The 17830-nt window shown below is 35.5% G+C and overlaps 1 protein-coding gene across 1 annotated transcript in view; it reads right to left on the bottom strand.

Moving 5' to 3' along the window:
- Window positions 1-1724: 1724 nt before the first annotated feature.
- Window positions 1725-17830, bottom strand: part of LOC135105480 (inter-alpha-trypsin inhibitor heavy chain H6-like) — a 181651-nt gene continuing 165545 nt past the window's right edge. The window contains exons 8-15 of the mRNA XM_064013609.1: window positions 15040-15159; window positions 13616-13831; window positions 12952-13122; window positions 12120-12332; window positions 11357-11440; window positions 10116-10313; window positions 9781-9948; window positions 1725-6504 (exon numbers count right to left, since the gene is read on the bottom strand). Coding sequence (XP_063869679.1) covers window positions 6469-6504; window positions 9781-9948; window positions 10116-10313; window positions 11357-11440; window positions 12120-12332; window positions 12952-13122; window positions 13616-13831; window positions 15040-15159 — 1206 coding nt within the window. The 3' untranslated portion in view covers window positions 1725-6468. The remainder of the gene's footprint in view (window positions 6505-9780; window positions 9949-10115; window positions 10314-11356; window positions 11441-12119; window positions 12333-12951; window positions 13123-13615; window positions 13832-15039; window positions 15160-17830) is intronic.

Here is a 17830-nt window from a genome sequence, read left to right as displayed (position 1 = left end):
TTGCCATGGTACTGCATATAAATGTTGAGAGGAAATATTCTTCCTTAATTACTACTTATTCCCTCAACAAGATCTTTACTTCACTGCTCTGGTGACAAGGTTGTACATAGTTATTTTGGCTCCAACATTCATGTATATAGGCAGCAGCTTAGTTTTTACATGCACCCATCCATTACCAAGCAGGTGTGTTTTGTCTCCACCACTATTTAACAAACTGGCTGATCTTGATTATAGATCAGTAAACAAAACATCACTGATTATTGTTTGAAACACTACATATTCTTTATTTTAAAAATTATTACCGGATAATTAGAAAAAGGTAAAATATTAAAGTTAATTATTAAAAAAAGGCAATGCTTGGGTAAAATATTTTTCAGATTGTAAAAAGTACCTACCCTACAAAAAATGGAGATTTGTAGTCATCAGCACCAGCTTCTTTTCCACCCAAGATAGTATGACTATCAATCTAAATGTACTGGCTGGAAGAGGAAGCAATGTTAAAGCATGCAAATGCTGGATTCTTGTATTCTCTTGATTAATGTAGTAAGTGTTCAAGAAGTATGTCAAATACCAAAACACACAATTTTCACCAGGGACAATCTTTGTGTTCAGTGCATCATCCTCCACATTCTTTTAAAATAAAATGCACTCAGTCATCAAGATGAATTCACAGGAATCATACATGAACAATCTCATTGCACACACTCACACCTGCCTATCTATTATAAGAATTAAAAATTTAACAATCTCAAAAAAGACAAAACTCTTTTGTCATGACATAATCCCTGATAATGTGCCTAGAATGTTGTTTCACATCTTTAGTGTACATTAATATATGTTATTATGAGACAAACAGTCATGACATCCTTTCATCTGGTCTTGAAACTTTCCTATTAATATGCCACATGTCAGTTATAATCAACTCACCCTTATAATAAGGCTGAGATGCTATTTTTTTATTTATTTTTTTCAAGGATAAGGATCTCTGTGTTTCTTACAAATGTCAACAACCAACTCTTAAACAAAGTGCTGGTGTCTTCAGCAACTGTGCAGTGGAAAAAAAAAAAAAAAAAAAAAAAAAAAAAAAACAAGGGGTACCAAGCTCAAGTTGCAGTTGTGAGTGGGTGATGTGAGGTTCAGTGCCTGTGTGTGGCTATACTGCTGTGTGATTGTGAGTTGTGGGTGCTGTGGCACAGTGGGTGTGTGTGGGTTTTCCAGCTTATGAGAGTGTCTTCAAAGAAAAAGGCTTATTTAAACTTATCATCTGTCTGATTCATTACAATGTAAGTATTCTTTTTCATCCATGTCCAACCACCACTGTGAGGTAACAACTGGCACCCATCACACATCTGAGGACAGATTTCACACTGATTGTGTGTTGATGTGTCTCACTGCTCTCTGTTCAATTATATATTAAACCTTGCAAATAAATAAATAAAGAATAAAAAAAAATTATATATATATATATATATATATATATATATATATATATATATATATATATATATATATATATATATATATATATATATATATATATATATATATATATATATATATATATATATATAAGCAAAAGGATCATTAACAGTCCATTGATAAACATCAGATATACAACCAAGATAAATATGTAGGACAAAAAGGAAGTAATATAAAAGTGTAACAGTAATAATAAAAACTTACACATTTTTTCACAATACATGAGGCACAATATAAAACACATATTGCATTATAATCTAGAATGAACATTTTTATTTCTAGTCATAGTCTTCCACATCCACTAGATGCAAGTTACATTTCTGGTACACCTTTTTATCAGTGGACTGAGTGAAGGGTGGAACAGCAATGTTGCTTCCTCACCCCTTGAACAGGGAGTGTGTTCCTCAGACTCAACATAGTGGCACATTACTTATCTTAAATTTCATCATCTCAGAAACTCACACAAATAGTACATAAAGCTACTGGTGTTCAAATTGATTATTAAGAAAATATAGGACACCAGTAACTTTATCATTAATAAAAAAAGCTTATTGTAAGGAGTATGAATAACTTCACATTTTCAGCTATGCAAAGTCATATAAAATTATTCCTAAAAGTAAAGCACAAGTATTAATTTCCCCCCCTCAAGCTGAAACTTTGATCTGAATGAGGGCAACTCTGCACACTCACACACCATAGTAATAATCATAATAACTAAAGTAATAATACACTAAGTTCTCTCTGGATGGGCAAAAATGCATTAGGAGATTTTTGGGAGAGATTCTGCTACTTAGAAATTTTCTGATCTCCTTCCTAATCATCTTAAAAAAATATTCAACAATTTTGATCTAGCAACACCAATATAACCTCCATAATCAAAGCCAGACTGACTTGACATCAAGGTTATAACATTGCCTGATACAGATCCAACTGGCTCCTTTGCATCACCAATAACAGGAGGCGTGTTACTACCTGACAGCATAATCTAAGCTGCATCCTTGCAATCCAGCCACCCAAGCCAGACTTGAGCTTTAGTGAAATGTAACAACTTTGGATGATCAACTGACTTTAATACAAACTACCAGTGATGTGACAATGGACTAACAAATCCTGTTGGACAGCAGGTAGTGGTCACTTGTGGTTTGATGATCCTATTCATATCCATTACTTGCTGCTCCAGGTTCAGCTCCTGGTTAACATCCTGTCTCCATTACATGATTGTATCTTACAGCTTTGATAGTAATTTTCACAGCATCTCTAAATAATGAAGCTATATAAAAAAAAAAAAAAAATGAAACTCAATTCTGTACAATGAAAGGATATCAAAATGGCACATTATAACTTCTGTGGCACTTGCAGGCACCAACAATGGCCTGGCTCATTGTGGTTAAGAGATGTGCTTCCTGAGCTGCCTTGCTCTTAAAATATTGTAACTGAAGTCAAGCATGTGTGCAGTCTCATAAAGGTACTGAAATCTGACTCATGGTGGAGGACAACAATAATGCAGTTGAAAATATCTGGTCTGATTCTCCCACTACTGTCTGATAAATTTCTACCCAATCTACTGCTGATTAATTAAGTGCACTAATCATGCTGAAAGTTGTGTGGTTTGAGATTCAGGAAAGCCACAAGAGAGTTGACAGTGCTAGTTATATATACAGGATTACATAAAAATGACCTACTCCCAAAATCTTCCATCATATTCTGACTAATGGGCTATTCACAAACCTGGAATTTTCCAATAGACGGAACACTTTTTGTACCACTTATTCCATCTAATGGAGAACTTAGTGCAATAATGAAATGAAAAAGACAGCCTACTCTAGGTAAGAAAATGCAAACGAAATGACCATTAACCATAGGATAATCTAAACCAAAAGCTAGAAATCTACTCTCATAGGTCTAAAAGGAAACTGCTAAACATTCTACTGATCATTTAATATGGAAGCCTTCAATGTCGTTCTCCTCAGAAACAAATTCTAACCTCATATAAAACCTGCCTACGATTGCCTGGAAGTACAGTTCATGCCCTTGAGAACTGCTGATCTGTATTCATTAACTCTTTTTTCTGTGGAGCAGATGTTAATTCAAGAATCCAGGATTTCTAAAATTATATTTTCAGACCTTCATTTTCACAAACAGGAAATGCAATTGATAATACAACTTATATACACTTAGCTGTGTATATGAAGGATACTGCTAATGTGGCTCTAGTGAGTCACCATATCCATAAATGTTGTTCAGTACCTTCTACTGCACCACAAGTACACTGTCACAAACACCTTTCCAGAAAATACTTTTCCTTACTTCCTATTGTATCATTTGCCTTGCACACTGGACACACACTTCAGGCCGTCAGACACAGGGACACTTCCTGCCACTCATTGTGTCAAGTCATGTAGTTCTGAGGTTCAGCTTTCTTGCTTACTGCTCAGAACTCTACTAGCTGCCTACTTCTCCTACAGTACTGCAACAACAAGTAACATTCATCTCCCAAGAAATATTTGTCCACCATGCATGAAATTCTATTCCAACCATTCCTTCAAATACAAGTTCTGTTAGTTTGTAAAGTTTACTTTATTTACAATGATGTAGTATTTAAACTTTAAAACATTCTTAAGTATATGAAATTAAATTGAGACTGTGCAGTTACTGATGGTCATATACACACGTACTTTGAGAACAGAACTGCAATGAATTAAATGTGAATATTAACATTTAAAAGTTAGAACAGAAAATAATTTCAATTAAGTCCATGTTTTTATCAGTTGGTAATAAATGGGCATGACAAAACAGCATATGGTAATATTTAGATGTAAAGAACCTATAAGTTTCAAAATAACCAAAGCAGAGACCTGTCAATACAAATTTTATGCTGCCAAAAGTTTCTCACAGGAAATTACTACAATTACCGAAGACAGCAAAATGAGAGGTGTTATATTCAAACCATTATCATTTAAAATTCCCTCTTTAACTTTTTTTTTTTTTCCAGAAAACTAGCTTTGCATTAGCACAAGAAAATTCAGCATTAGCACAATATCAATTTCTCACACCATAACAGACCACTGAAGGTAACTAGGTAGTCAGGGAAATGTTCTCTCTTTGCTCAAGTATAAAACTAACAAGAATTTGAACAACATTCCAAAATAACATCTAAGTAAGTTGCATAAGCCAATGTTTTGTATGTTTAGAATATAAATTTATATAATAACAAAATATAATGAATGTCCTAAAGCTTAACTTTAGATCTCACTTCTGCACTGTGTATGAAGCCCACAAGGAACCCATTACATATATAAATGTTTCATGCTGTAGCCAAATGTATTAAATAAAGTACAGTGGTTGGCAAAAGGCACTGTTAAAGACTTTTTTCAACTATCCATATGACTAAATTTTTAGTGTACACACTTTTATTTATATATGAGACCATAGGAATTGTAAGGGTTAACATAAACAGAGAGTAACTATTTATGTATACAGCATGTAGGCATATACCATACAGATCCATCAACTCTGCTGGCAGCTACAATTTCAAGTCTCTCATATATCATCCATGCATCTCTACCTGCTTTTTACCTAATAATGATGGCATGCCATATCAACTTCTTGACTGAATAAGATTTGAAGAAAATTTTACATAAGTAAATGAATGAGTGTGACCAAGAAGAATGAGCACAAAGCTTTTTGTTAATAAGTCATACTGAGTACATCTTAATTTATCTATCTGTATTCCAGACTGATATTTTCCTTAAAGGGCAAATGTCAAGATATGGCTTTTATTTCATTCAGTAGAATATCATATGAATGCATAACATTTTGTTAACAGAGGCTGTATCTGATGCATTACATTTGTGAAATAAACAAAGAAAAATAAATAAGCAGCTACTATATTTTTACTTTAATTTCTTTGTGATTGCCAGAGAATAAATGTTAGGCGCTGCAGAATGAGTACATAAGATGCTTGTATGTGACTTCACAGTAATCAGTTTTTTTATGAATATCAATGACAATTTATTCTGTAATATGTACTGAGAATGTACCAACTATCAAGTGCTGATGACAAACACCCACTGACTGAGAACTAGAAACCAACTAGGGCAGTAAAATGCATCATCAATGTAAAAATATTCAAATTATCTATTGACAAAGCAAAGTTGTGTGCATGTCATCTACCATGAGTAAAGGGCTTCTGATGATAACAAATCATTGTAATATTCCTTATTCTTTGCATTTTGCCAACCACAGCACATTTCAGTTCACATGAATCATGATGACATAAGATAAAAGTAATTTTATATTCAATATCAATTCAAAATTCAGAGTAGCTTTAAAAAACAACCCACATCATCAAAATGCTGAAGTCCTGTTCACAGGAATGGCAAGTCTTCCTAGCAAAGGCTCTAGAAGTAATCCTCACCACTGCCAGCTACAGCAAACTACCTTACAAATTGTTCCCAAAGAGCTTCACGACCAAGGCAGTTTTCATACTGTGATCCTTGGCACATTGCAAATGTACTTATAACTACAAATACCAACTAGCATCTACTCTCAAAATATTTATGAACAAGGACTAACAATCTTCACACTTTGACACTCCAGCTATCAATGTTTTCTTGAATGGTGCATTGAGATTTCACCTGAGTCACCATTGCGAGTAAACTGTTTCCATAATTACTGTCTACACATCAATATCCCATAACTTTAGAATAGGAAAGACATTCTCAATGAATGTAAATACTATTTTTGTTGAAGTTCTGATGCATGGTAGTATAATGAATCCAGGTATGTATATATATATATATATATATATATATATATATATATATATATATATATATATATATATATATATATATATATATATATATATATATATATATACTTTCTAAATTTAAATGCCAATGATTTTATGGATAGTTTTACCTGTTGACTCTGTTGAGAGCCAGAGCTGTCTCAGTGTGATCAGGAGCCACTGTAACCAGAGGTGGGTCACTTGACTGTTGAGTGGACCTGTGCTGTTGTTATCTGTGAGAAAAAAAAAAATACACTCATCAGCTGTTACAAATAATGTATGGTGGTACCTCGATTTGTAAGTTTAATTAATTCCATGACAGGGCACATAACTCAATTTGCTTGTATGTCAAATCAATTTTCCCCACTGAGATTAAATGAAATGCCATTAATCTGTTCCAGCCCCCAAAAAACCATCCAAATTTTTTGTTACGTGTTTTTTAATACAGTAAACTGTCAATATAACAAACCTCTGTTTAATTAATTTTGGATATAATGACCCCTTTAAAGATATCGTACACTTGTTTTATTTTATGAGGCTCCACAATTACGGCATTTCAGAATTATCAAATGCCTGCTTTATTTTATGAACATCCTAGGTCTTAAGACACAGGAGAGTTGGCTGACACAGTCAACTGCATGTTCGAGAAATTAATTGTGGCTGTGATACAATGCTCCTTCTTTCCCTCCCTGCCTCTCTCTCCCTCTGTGTGTGTGTGTGTGTGTGTGTGTGTGTGTGTGTGTGTGTGTGTGTGTGTGTGTGTGTGTGTGTGTGTGTGTGTGTGTGTGTGTGTATTTACCTAGTTGTATAATAAAGGGTTTGAGTGGGGCTCATAGTTTCCTGTCTTCATATCTATATTTATCCAGAATTTTCTTAAATTTATGCACAATTGGTGCTGTAACAACCTCCTCATTTAGACCATTCCAGATACCCACAGTTCTATGTGGAAAACTGTATTTCTTAATGTCCCTCAAACACTGACTCTTCCTGATCTTCTTTGAGAGCCCTCTCGTCTGTGCAGCTTCATCTTCCAGCAACACCAGATCCTGCTTGTCTATCTTCTCAATGCAGTTAATTATTCTATACGTCGTTATTAGATCTCCTCTTTCTCTTCTAACTTGCAAAGTTGGCAGTCCCATTTACTTCAACATCTCTTCGTTACGTTAGGTCTTTCAGCTCCAGTACCATCCTTGTAGCTGCCCTCTGAATTCTTTCCAGCTTCTTTATGTCTTTCTTCATATGCGGAGAACACACCACTGCTACATATTCCAGTCTGGGATGTAGCATAGTTGCTATAATTTTTTCATCATAGTCTTATCCATGTCATGAAATGGCACCCTAATATTTGTTAGCATCCTGTATGTTGAGCCAAATATCTCATTCATATGCTATTCTGGGGTCAAGGTATCTTGAAAAATCACTCCTAGGTCTTTTTTCCTCCTTGCTCCTCATTATTATTTTTTCCTCCATTTTAGAGTCCCATGCAGGTCTTCTTTTACTTTCCCAATTCCATCACATGGCATTTCTTAACATTGAATTCCAATTTCCACTTCTTGCTCCATCCATAAATCTTGTCAGTATCTCTTTACAACTCTATACAATCAACATGGCTCTTTATTACTCTTAACAACTTTGCATCATCATCAAACAGATTAATATAACTGGATATCATTGATATAACCGCATATCATTGATGTATATTTGGAATGTAATGGGTGCTAACACTGATCCACTTGTTACATTACTCCAACTTGAACAGGTGTTTCTGATCAGTTCTCATTTCTCTATCCTTTAAGTAGTCTCTCATCCATTTTAGCATTGTCCCTCTCAGTCCTCCTATATGTTCCATCTTCCACAATAGTCTTTTATGTGGAACTTTATCATGTTTGTGTGTGTGTGTGTGTGTGTGTGTGTGTGTGTGATTCACCTACGGTCGTCTGCTGGTCACCCAGCCAGCCATTCTCTTATGGAAAGAGGTCAGAGATCATAGTGACTGATCTTTGGGTAGGACTGAGATCACTGACACACCACACACCAGGGCAGTGAGGTCACAACCCCTCAGGTTACATCCTGTACCTAATTGCTGCTTGGTGAACAGGGGCTACATATTAAGAGGCTCGCCCACTTGCCTCGCCGCATCCAGGAGTCAAACCTGGGCCTCCTTGGTTGTGAGCCAACTCTGCTAACCACTACACTATGCAGTGTGTGTGTGTGTGTGTGTGTGTGTGTGTGTGTGTGTGTGTGTGTGTGTGTGTTAACTCATCTGAGAGAGAGAGAGAGAGAGAGAGAGAGAGAGAGAGAGAGAGAGAGAGAGAGAGAGAGAGAGAGAGAGAGAGAGAGAGAGAGAGAGAGAGAGAGAGAGAGAGAGAGAGAGAGAGAGAGAGAGAGAGAGAGAGAGAGAGAGAGAGAGAGAGAGAGAGAGAGAGAGAGAGAGAGAGAGAGAGAGAGAGAGAGAGAGAGAGAGAGATGCACCACCAGCCACTGTCAAGGTCTCCTCACAGGCCATCACATAGCCACAATTCATATCTCTCTCTCTCTTTCTCTCTTCATATGCATTCGTTATAATGAGCGTTTACCATAAGAAAAAATGTATTTATAAATAGCAAATGTTGTATAAAAACATGTGAAATGAACAAGTGAGAAAAGGAATGCTGGGCAATTGTTGTGGCGCTCGCTGTGCCAAGTGCCAACTAGTGGCTGAGTATCTGAAGCTCGCTCATATCTCAGATTTTGGCTTGCAACTCAAAGCAAAAAAATTGTCCAAGTGACAGGTCATATCTCAAAAAAACCTGTAAGTTGAGGCACTCATAAGTCAAGACACCACTGTATTTCTTGTAAAAGGCAGAAAAGACATCACAACACTGAAAAAGGCAGCTGACCACTTTAAGAAAGGGAAGAAAAGCATAAGAGAGCTGATAACAATAGCTATATGAATGTTGATCAACAAAATGTGGTATTAAGTGACCACAGTATTCTGCCTACAAATTACCCAATACCCAATAACAATTATCTATATTGTAGCATATGCCCCAGCATTCCATCACTGAAAATTATCCAAGATGAACAAACTCTATTGCATCTTATCATTTTGCTCTTGCTATACATATTCATCTTCAATATTTTACTTTCACCCACCCTCAAAGATCTATCCTAATATCTATCACAAAAGCTGCATCACCTGTGAACAGCAAATGACTCATCTCCCATTTTCTCCAATTGGTCCCAGATCACAAACTTCATTCTCCTGATCATGTCATCCATGAAAATATCAAGCATCTTTGATACATTCACATATTTTATTTAAAGACCCCATCTGGACTAGAAAATATCTCTCTTTCACTTTGCTTGTATAAAAACACATCTTGCTTTCCTTTATAAAAGCCTTTTACTGCTCCCATAAAAAATAACATTTACCATTTGGTATCTATATCATTCCATTTTTTTTTTTTCAAATATAATGTGTCACTAACATTAAGACACTACTGCTAAGAAACAAAAAGTATTTTTACCTGATTTAGTAACTGCAAAAGTAATACCAAAAGAGGCAAGACACATAAGCTGTTACTTGAAATCCTGGATGCACTTGACATGTAATTTCCTTCTGCAAGACGCATATTATTATGATCCATTGCATGTTCATCATAGTCATATTCAGAAGTCAGCAAACCACCACGGATCTGTAACACAGAAATGTGTTATGAAATGAAAAGAAAAATCACAAAAGTATATAAAGCATAGACATAGAAGTGTACAACTGATTTCCTGCCCAATTCAGCCAATATTTGCATTGCAATACACAAATTTATAATGTCAGCAGTTGGTTATAATAAAATACATAACTTACTTGTATTGTGGCAGGATTGAATCCTTGAGCAACAGAATCTTGAAAATTGAGAAATGAGGTATTATCAGCAGCATTTGATGGCAGAGGTTTTCGTCTCATACTTTCTTCTTCATCTTCATCATCCTCTTCATAGTCTTTGCAGTTTTCTCCATCTGGCTGCACTACCACCAGTGAGGTGAGTGGTGTGACAAAGTGATTCTGTAAGAAAATCCATTGCATTTAGGCTTTGGATTGCTTTTCCATTTACTATACATATAAAAAAAAATCACGTTTATTTATTTATTTCATCTATGCATAAGGAAAGCAAACCAAGGTTAAAAAACATGTTCAGAAAAAGGAAAAGGCCTACTAATTGTCTCTCCCAAAAAGATAAGGAAAAATTTCAAAGTAAGAATCAACTCAGATTTAGAGGAATCTCAAAGCTCATCTCTCAAACAAGGTCAGGTCATAAGAAAGGGAGAACACATATTCAGGCAGAGAGTTCCAGAGAGAAATGAGAGAGTGAAGGTATTGGTTAACTCTTCCATAAAAGAGGTGGACAAAACAGAGATGAGTAAGTACAAAATTTTCTGCAGCAAGACAGCATGAGTAATGGAGATGGTTAGCAAAAAAAAAAGCAGACAGCAAAAAGATAGCAGTAGAACATAGCAAAGAGATGCAACATTGTGGTGAAGTGAGAATGTCAAAGCAAGGAGATCAGTGAGGTGAAAAGCTCTTGACTCTACCTTATCTATATGAATTGTGTTGAGTGGACCCCCCCATATGCACATATAAGGATGAAAAAGGCTCTTGCATATTATAAGACAAAAAACTGGCAGAGATGACACAGAACGCCCAATTTCTTGGAAGTTATTATTTTGACAAAAAAAAAAAATAAATAAATAAATAAATAAATAAAAATAAATAAATAAATAAATAAATAAATAAATAAATAAATAAATAAATAAATAAACAAATAAATAAATAAATAAAATAAGAAGCAAAATAAAAAATATATAATTTTCAGAACAGAGTTTTAGTGAGGAACAAATCAAGATTGCTTAATGCAGAAAAGAGAAAAGTTGTGTATCATCAAAGAAGTGAATAGTTGTCTGGAAGGTTATGTTAAGTAGATAAGTGAAGGAATTCGGTTTTTGAAGAATTGAAAGAAACAAGGTTTGTTCTGTCCCATTCTGAAGTTAGGGATAGATCAGAAATTAGGCATTCTGTGGTGTACCTTTGTGAAATTTGAAATTCCTCACCTCTAATGCTATGCTGAGAGCCTTCTTCTGGGCTGATGCCTTCTCGTGGACACCTCGAGCTGCCTTCTCCTCATTCAGCAGGTTCTTCAAATAATAAAGGTAAATCAGATCAATGCTTATTAACTGGCAGAAACTTTAAAAAAGTACCGTAAACATAAGTTGTGTATGTATATGCTGTCCAAATAACTGTCAATCAAAACCTAATCATCTCCAGAGAGATGCATATTAAGACTAGTCTCCCAGAAACATTTACAACTTGCACACAACCACAGGCCTCTGCTGATCATCTCAGAAGGTAGAAAAAAGTAGAATGGTTGGAATGACTGTCACCACAGCAAGCTCAGCCAACACAGATCTCATTGACTAAAAGGATCACAAAGCCTGACAGTAAAAGCTTCTGCTTATTAATGAGTAAAGAAAAAGACCTGACTACTCGTATACTTAAGACAAAGTTAAAAAAAACTAGAAAACACCAAATCCTCATTTTGACACAAACAAGTATACATTTTACATAAATAATAAAGCAGATGGAAGTGTTATTAATGTCTCTTTCATCAGCACAAGAAAACACTTGTCTTGAAACAGCTTGCAGAAATGGAATGAGACATTAATAAAATATTTTGTGAGAGGTCACATAATTGTGACTACAATTCTTTATGGATGACCCAAGGGTGAAGGAGTCCTCTTCCTTTTCAGTTTCTTTCTTATGAGGATTTGCTGAAACATTAAAAATATAATGTTTTTACCATCATATCATTTATACCTTGATCTTCAGGAATGCCCAAAGCCTCTTGATAAAGTTTTTGGGAGTAGGTGCTAAGTGGAGGTGATTCAAAAGGTGATGATCTGGTGGAACAACATTGTTCCACTCAGATACTCCCATGAAGAACTCCCCATTCCTGCCCTGTCCAGTGATGTTGGCCTTGATGCTCTGCTGTGTGGAATGAGTCTGGCCAGTCACCACCAACTCTGTTCCCTGCCCCATAAATAATCAGTGAATAAGATGCAGAATAACTGTCATCAGGTCAATAATATAACGAAAATGTTCTTAGTGATACTTCTGTAGATTATTAAATCTTAGCACACTAACAAACAAAGTATTCATATGTTATGTAGTAGCTCTAACTGTTAATTCTTAAAACACTCATGAATGATTTAGATTAACAATTTAATGCCTTTATTCTAAGTGGCAAAAAGGAGCAGGCAGGGATCGAACCCATGACAGTACATTCAAGTGTAATGCATCCCTTTGTCTTTAAAAATTTAGGAGGAAGTGGGATAAATCTTATGCCATGATAGGCTTTAAACAAGACTGGAGATGAAACCCATGACTGGGAGGATAGAAAACAGCATCTCAGATGTCAAGGCCATGACAACTGTTAGTTCTCAAGGTAATTTTTTTTGGTCTCTGTGCTCCCAATCATTACATAAGATTCATAACTCATTATCAATTGAGCTATAAGTGATCACCAAGACATACATTTTGGCTATGCTGCTACTACAAGCAGCCACACAGAAACATTCACATACAATTGCAGAAGTATGCAACAGCATTAATTACTGACACCATAGCTTGATTTGGTGTAGCATCTTACACTGAAATAATTATAGAAGTGAGTGTTGCTGAGTGAGTTCACCACAACAGCATCAGTAGAATAACTGAAGTCCACATCAAGGAGGATTGGGGAAGACAGTTCTTGGTAGAAGCCTTTCAGCTGGTCTGCTGCATCACTGTCTTCGTATATCTTCCTGGCACTGCCATGGTTCTGAAGAAAACCAAGCATATATTCATCACATGTAAAAATGAATAATCATAAACAGGAGTAAATATAAACTTCTAAAAGTAAAGATGACACCCAAACAATGAAAATAAGATGCAACCTTATCAGATGAAAACATATATTTGTACAGACTGGCAATAAGTCATGTGCTTCCTGTCCTCCATTACAGAACCCTATATAGTCTGAACTTGCATTCTGAAACACTGAAAAAAAGATTCTAGTAGTTAAGCAGGCAAAGAAAGATGAGTGCCTAGGAATTTAATCCATAGCAGAATACTCAAAGTACAAGAACCTTTACCAATCAAGCCACAATAATTGCCACAACCCATATGGTGTTTAGTTGACTCTGACTGTCTATCACTAAACCTGTACTATGCTTTCACTTTTCTAATGGAATGATTTTCAGCCTAGGGAAAATGATCTCCCAAAGATAACACAACAATTTTTTATGGTACCAGAAACTTGTGCTTCAATTCACCTGGAGGGATATTTTTTCAAGAAGTTCCATATCAGCTCCAGGGCCAAATCCGAGGCAAAATATTGTTGCCTTCTCCTTGTTTCTCTCTCTCACATTCCTGAGGAGGATGTTTTCAGAAGTGACACCCACAGTAGGTTGACCGTCAGTCAGCATCACAATGATGTGAGGTCGCACTGAGTCTGACACAGTACTTTCTATATCTTGTTCCATGGCATCCTGAAAAAGTAAGTAAAAAGCTGATTAATAAAGCACATCATAATGTATGCAAGATGTTCATGAAGACCTTCACAAAAGTTGTGATGGGCCTCTTGGTATATCAATCAATCAATACCGTGACGCAAAATAAAATGTCTTCCTTAAACACTGACATATTCAACACGAAATAGAAAAAAATGCCCTCCAAGTTGGATGGCCTTTATACATTCAGGAAAAAACAAAACAACAATTAAATAATATCCTGTGCAAAAAATAAAATAAAAGTTATATCTCACTACATTCTTACCTCAGTCTTAAATCTGAAGCATTTGCACACATTCTTAAGCCTATACACTGATAATAGTATATACAAAGTGAGGCAGGCAGCTAAAGTACACAAGTGCAGTAAGAGTGCATGTTAGAGGTGGTGCCATGTGCAGAGCAATACTGGTGTGGTGCCTGGGAGGTGCAACAACAGACTCATGTGTGGATTCACGAAACAATTTTCGCTTAACCTGAAATGGGAGGAAAATCTGTCAAATGAAGATGTGCTGTAACAATGCTACAGGTGCATAATTTTACAATAACAAAAAGAAAAAAAACTAAACTTTAGGGGATATGTGCTTAAACTGCTGCTCTAGGTGCAAGAGAATGGAGCTGAGACCAACACTTCCCACATGTTGCCAATGCTTATTACATCACTACTCTGTAGCATCTTCATATTTTATTGATTATATGGGGAATATCAAAACTTCAAATCTTAATATTAAAAAAAATAACCAATTTTACCTGTAGGAGCATATTGGCAACAATGAGGAATGACTTCCAGATTGGTGTGTGGTAAAAAATAATATCTGCTTCTATGATTTCATCTCTTTGTGCCTCAGCCCATGGAAGAGAAAGTGCTTATGTAAGACACATGGTGACAAAGCTGTCTCTGCTATGATGTTCAATGAAAAATATCAGAGAGAAAAGGCGCATCCTAAAAGTGTTGAATTCCAAAAGGCTGTATCCACTTTCTTGTTGTGACCAATACTCTGTACATTATCAACATCTTATAACTTCAAGTCAATGTTTCTGTTTTCAAAAGTTCTGTGTGGAATAATGAAGCACATCATTTGCAAAGACAACACAGTCATCTTCAGGCTCATGAAGAAGCCTTAACCAGTCTTCTCCTTAGCAAGAGAATGGCACAGTGGCTGTTTCCTGGGCCTGTGAGGAAGTGTTACCGGTGGATAAGGATAGCCTGGTTTGCGTCCAATACTTCTGCCTTTGACTGTACACGCCTGCAGATAATTAGGATGTTGAAAATGAATCCGAGGAAGAGGTCGCCGCCGAGAAAGTGCCATCTGAAGAGGAAGGGGAAAAACTAACTTAGGCTGAAGTTCATGGATCAATTTCTCAGCCAGCATAGTGATGGAGCTCTCAGTCTTTCCAATGGCTAAAAACAAAATCTTCAAACCTTTCCAAAATTATCCTATACAAAGAGACAACTGTTTAAGCCTTTGCTCCTGGATAAATTATCTTTTTCAAACATCAAGATAAAAAATGGTGAGTAGTGTACAATTTCCACTCAAGTAACAGTGGTGTTCCTCCTATACAAAAATGTTACCTTCCTTTAAAATAGTTTTCCATTCTTTCCATGTAACAAAAAAGTGAGGACCAAAACAAAGACAACTTTTACAAGGAGAAGTTCTAAGAGCTACAAAAACAAAATCTGACTCTGTTACCATCATTAATGGCTCTCAAAAAAAACACCTTGTTGAAACCTGATGCCTGATTATAGTTGCATGATAATGAATAATGCCTGAGACTCAGGCAAGACTAGATCCTCTGGAATGTTTCCTGTTGTATTCTCATGTGTCAATTATCTGTAGGATGAACACCTGTCTATGTGGCACTCTTGTCTCTGAGCACTAGCTACAGGAGAGCAGTGTGGTGCAAGCATCCAATGTTGAAGGTAGCGTTGGTCTTCTACACTTGTATTATTGTGCATTTTTGTTGCATTTCTTCATATTTACTGGACATTCCAAGTGAACATGTTACAACTTATGTACCTCTACTAAGAGGTAGTTTGTAGCTACTGCATTTGAGTTTCCATAATTTTGCAAAAATAAATATAGATAAATATTTAAAAAATTAAAATTGAATAAGTTGGATAGGAATCTTACATGTGAGTGTGGATGTTTAGAATAAGAGAAGGATTAGTCAAGACCAAAAAGCTATGAGGCATGAAGGAGACTAAATAGTGCTAATGTACCATTTACCAACTATATCAAACTGCCTCTTTAAATGGCTATATGGCCTTCAGTGTCCCTGAGTATACATAAATGTGTAGCTCTTAAAAGGATGTGTGAATTTTTCTCTTTCTGATATTTTATAAATCAGAATGACCATAAAATCAGTGGTAATAAACAAGACATTAAAATCTCTATTCCTGAATCAATTGGTCTACCCACTGTAAAAAAACAAAGACACAGAGACAACAGACATGTACACAATACTTATCCCCATTTTGCCTAATCAAGTCAAAGCCACAATGCATGTTTGTGATAACTGTTAGTGGATATCTTGTCAATATTGTTAACCACATTTAACTTTTCATCTGCAATGTACATTAGTCAATATCCAAAACTATGCATCTCAAATACAAGGCACCTGATATACCTGATGTCTATGGGCCTCAACATTTTTTTTCTCAAGGCATTTACTGAAATAAGAATCACCAGACCAGATTCCTCTCCCTGTCTGTTCTCTTCTGTCTGTTTCTCTTCCTTGTTCACATAACTGTCTGACTATCTGTCCATTTACTTATCACAGGAAGTCTTCACACACTCCTATCCACTCATTTCACCTTTGCACATTCTATTCCTTTCAGTCTTCTATCCTTCTACTCTTTGAGATAAACCATTTCTTTGTTATTTTATATACTGAGCTAGTTTCTTACATCCATAACAGATATCCAGTTCTGGTTTAAAGGAATTCTCATTTAGAAGGTGCATCAAAACATCATTATTGAAAGTACCTTATTTGAAAAATACAAGGAAATAATCATATACATACATTGTACACTATTTTAAAATCCCTTGTTACTATTTTCTTTGAATTCAAGAAATCATTATAAGGACTCCTTAATTTAAAAGCAGTGAGAAAGAACAACTTATCAGACACAATTATGACTTATATATCAACTTGCAACAGGAGAAATAAAGAGAAATGTACTGGAATAACTAATGTGGTGAGAAACCCAACAATTACTGGTGCATGTGAGAAGCTTAATGTAGCACCCTTGGATGCTGCCATGCACCTGTCTGCTCTGCTGCCTTTCACCATGCTGCAGGGTGAGAATCCCTTATCTAATTTTAGAAAATCAGGAAACCTAAAATCCAGAGTCTTCAAGTGCTGGCATTACCTACAACATATTAAAATTTTCATGATGATATGACAGATATATTATATGACTAACTAATTACTGCTGATGAATTGTAGTATATTCTCTAAGGAGGGCATCAGCTGAAACATAAGAAGTATCAAGTACTTCTGATTCTGATTCATATCATGTTTCCTCCCACCAACACATTCCACTCACTTATGTTACTGCATAATATCAGAACATCACCACATTAAGTATTTTGAAATGCTTTTGTACAGACAATAAATTTGATGTTTTGATTTGCCATAATTCTTTAACCATGTAGTCCATGTAGTGAGTTTGTTTTCAAAAATATATAGGATACAAAAAAGAGCTTCAATATAGAAAGCTTGAACTTTTAAGCAATTAAGATAAGGGATTCTCAGTCAATACTACTGCACTAACAATTCAAATACATGAATACTCCCATCAATATCAACAACAATCAAGGATATATACATCCAAACCTGAAAGGGATAGACTTGTGAAACTGAGCTTATTAATTTCAGGGTAACAGATGACAGAGATGTGCAGCAGCTCCAGGTAGTTATGTACAAATCAGGCAACAAGTGTGAAGAATGAATACAACATCCACAAAAATTCCATAC

This window comes from Scylla paramamosain, chromosome 1 (assembly GCF_035594125.1).
Source record: "Scylla paramamosain isolate STU-SP2022 chromosome 1, ASM3559412v1, whole genome shotgun sequence".
NCBI classification, from domain to species: Eukaryota; Metazoa; Arthropoda; class Malacostraca; order Decapoda; family Portunidae; genus Scylla; species Scylla paramamosain.
The sequence above is the reverse complement of the archived record's forward strand: the minus strand, read 5'-3'. Positions and strand labels throughout refer to the sequence as shown.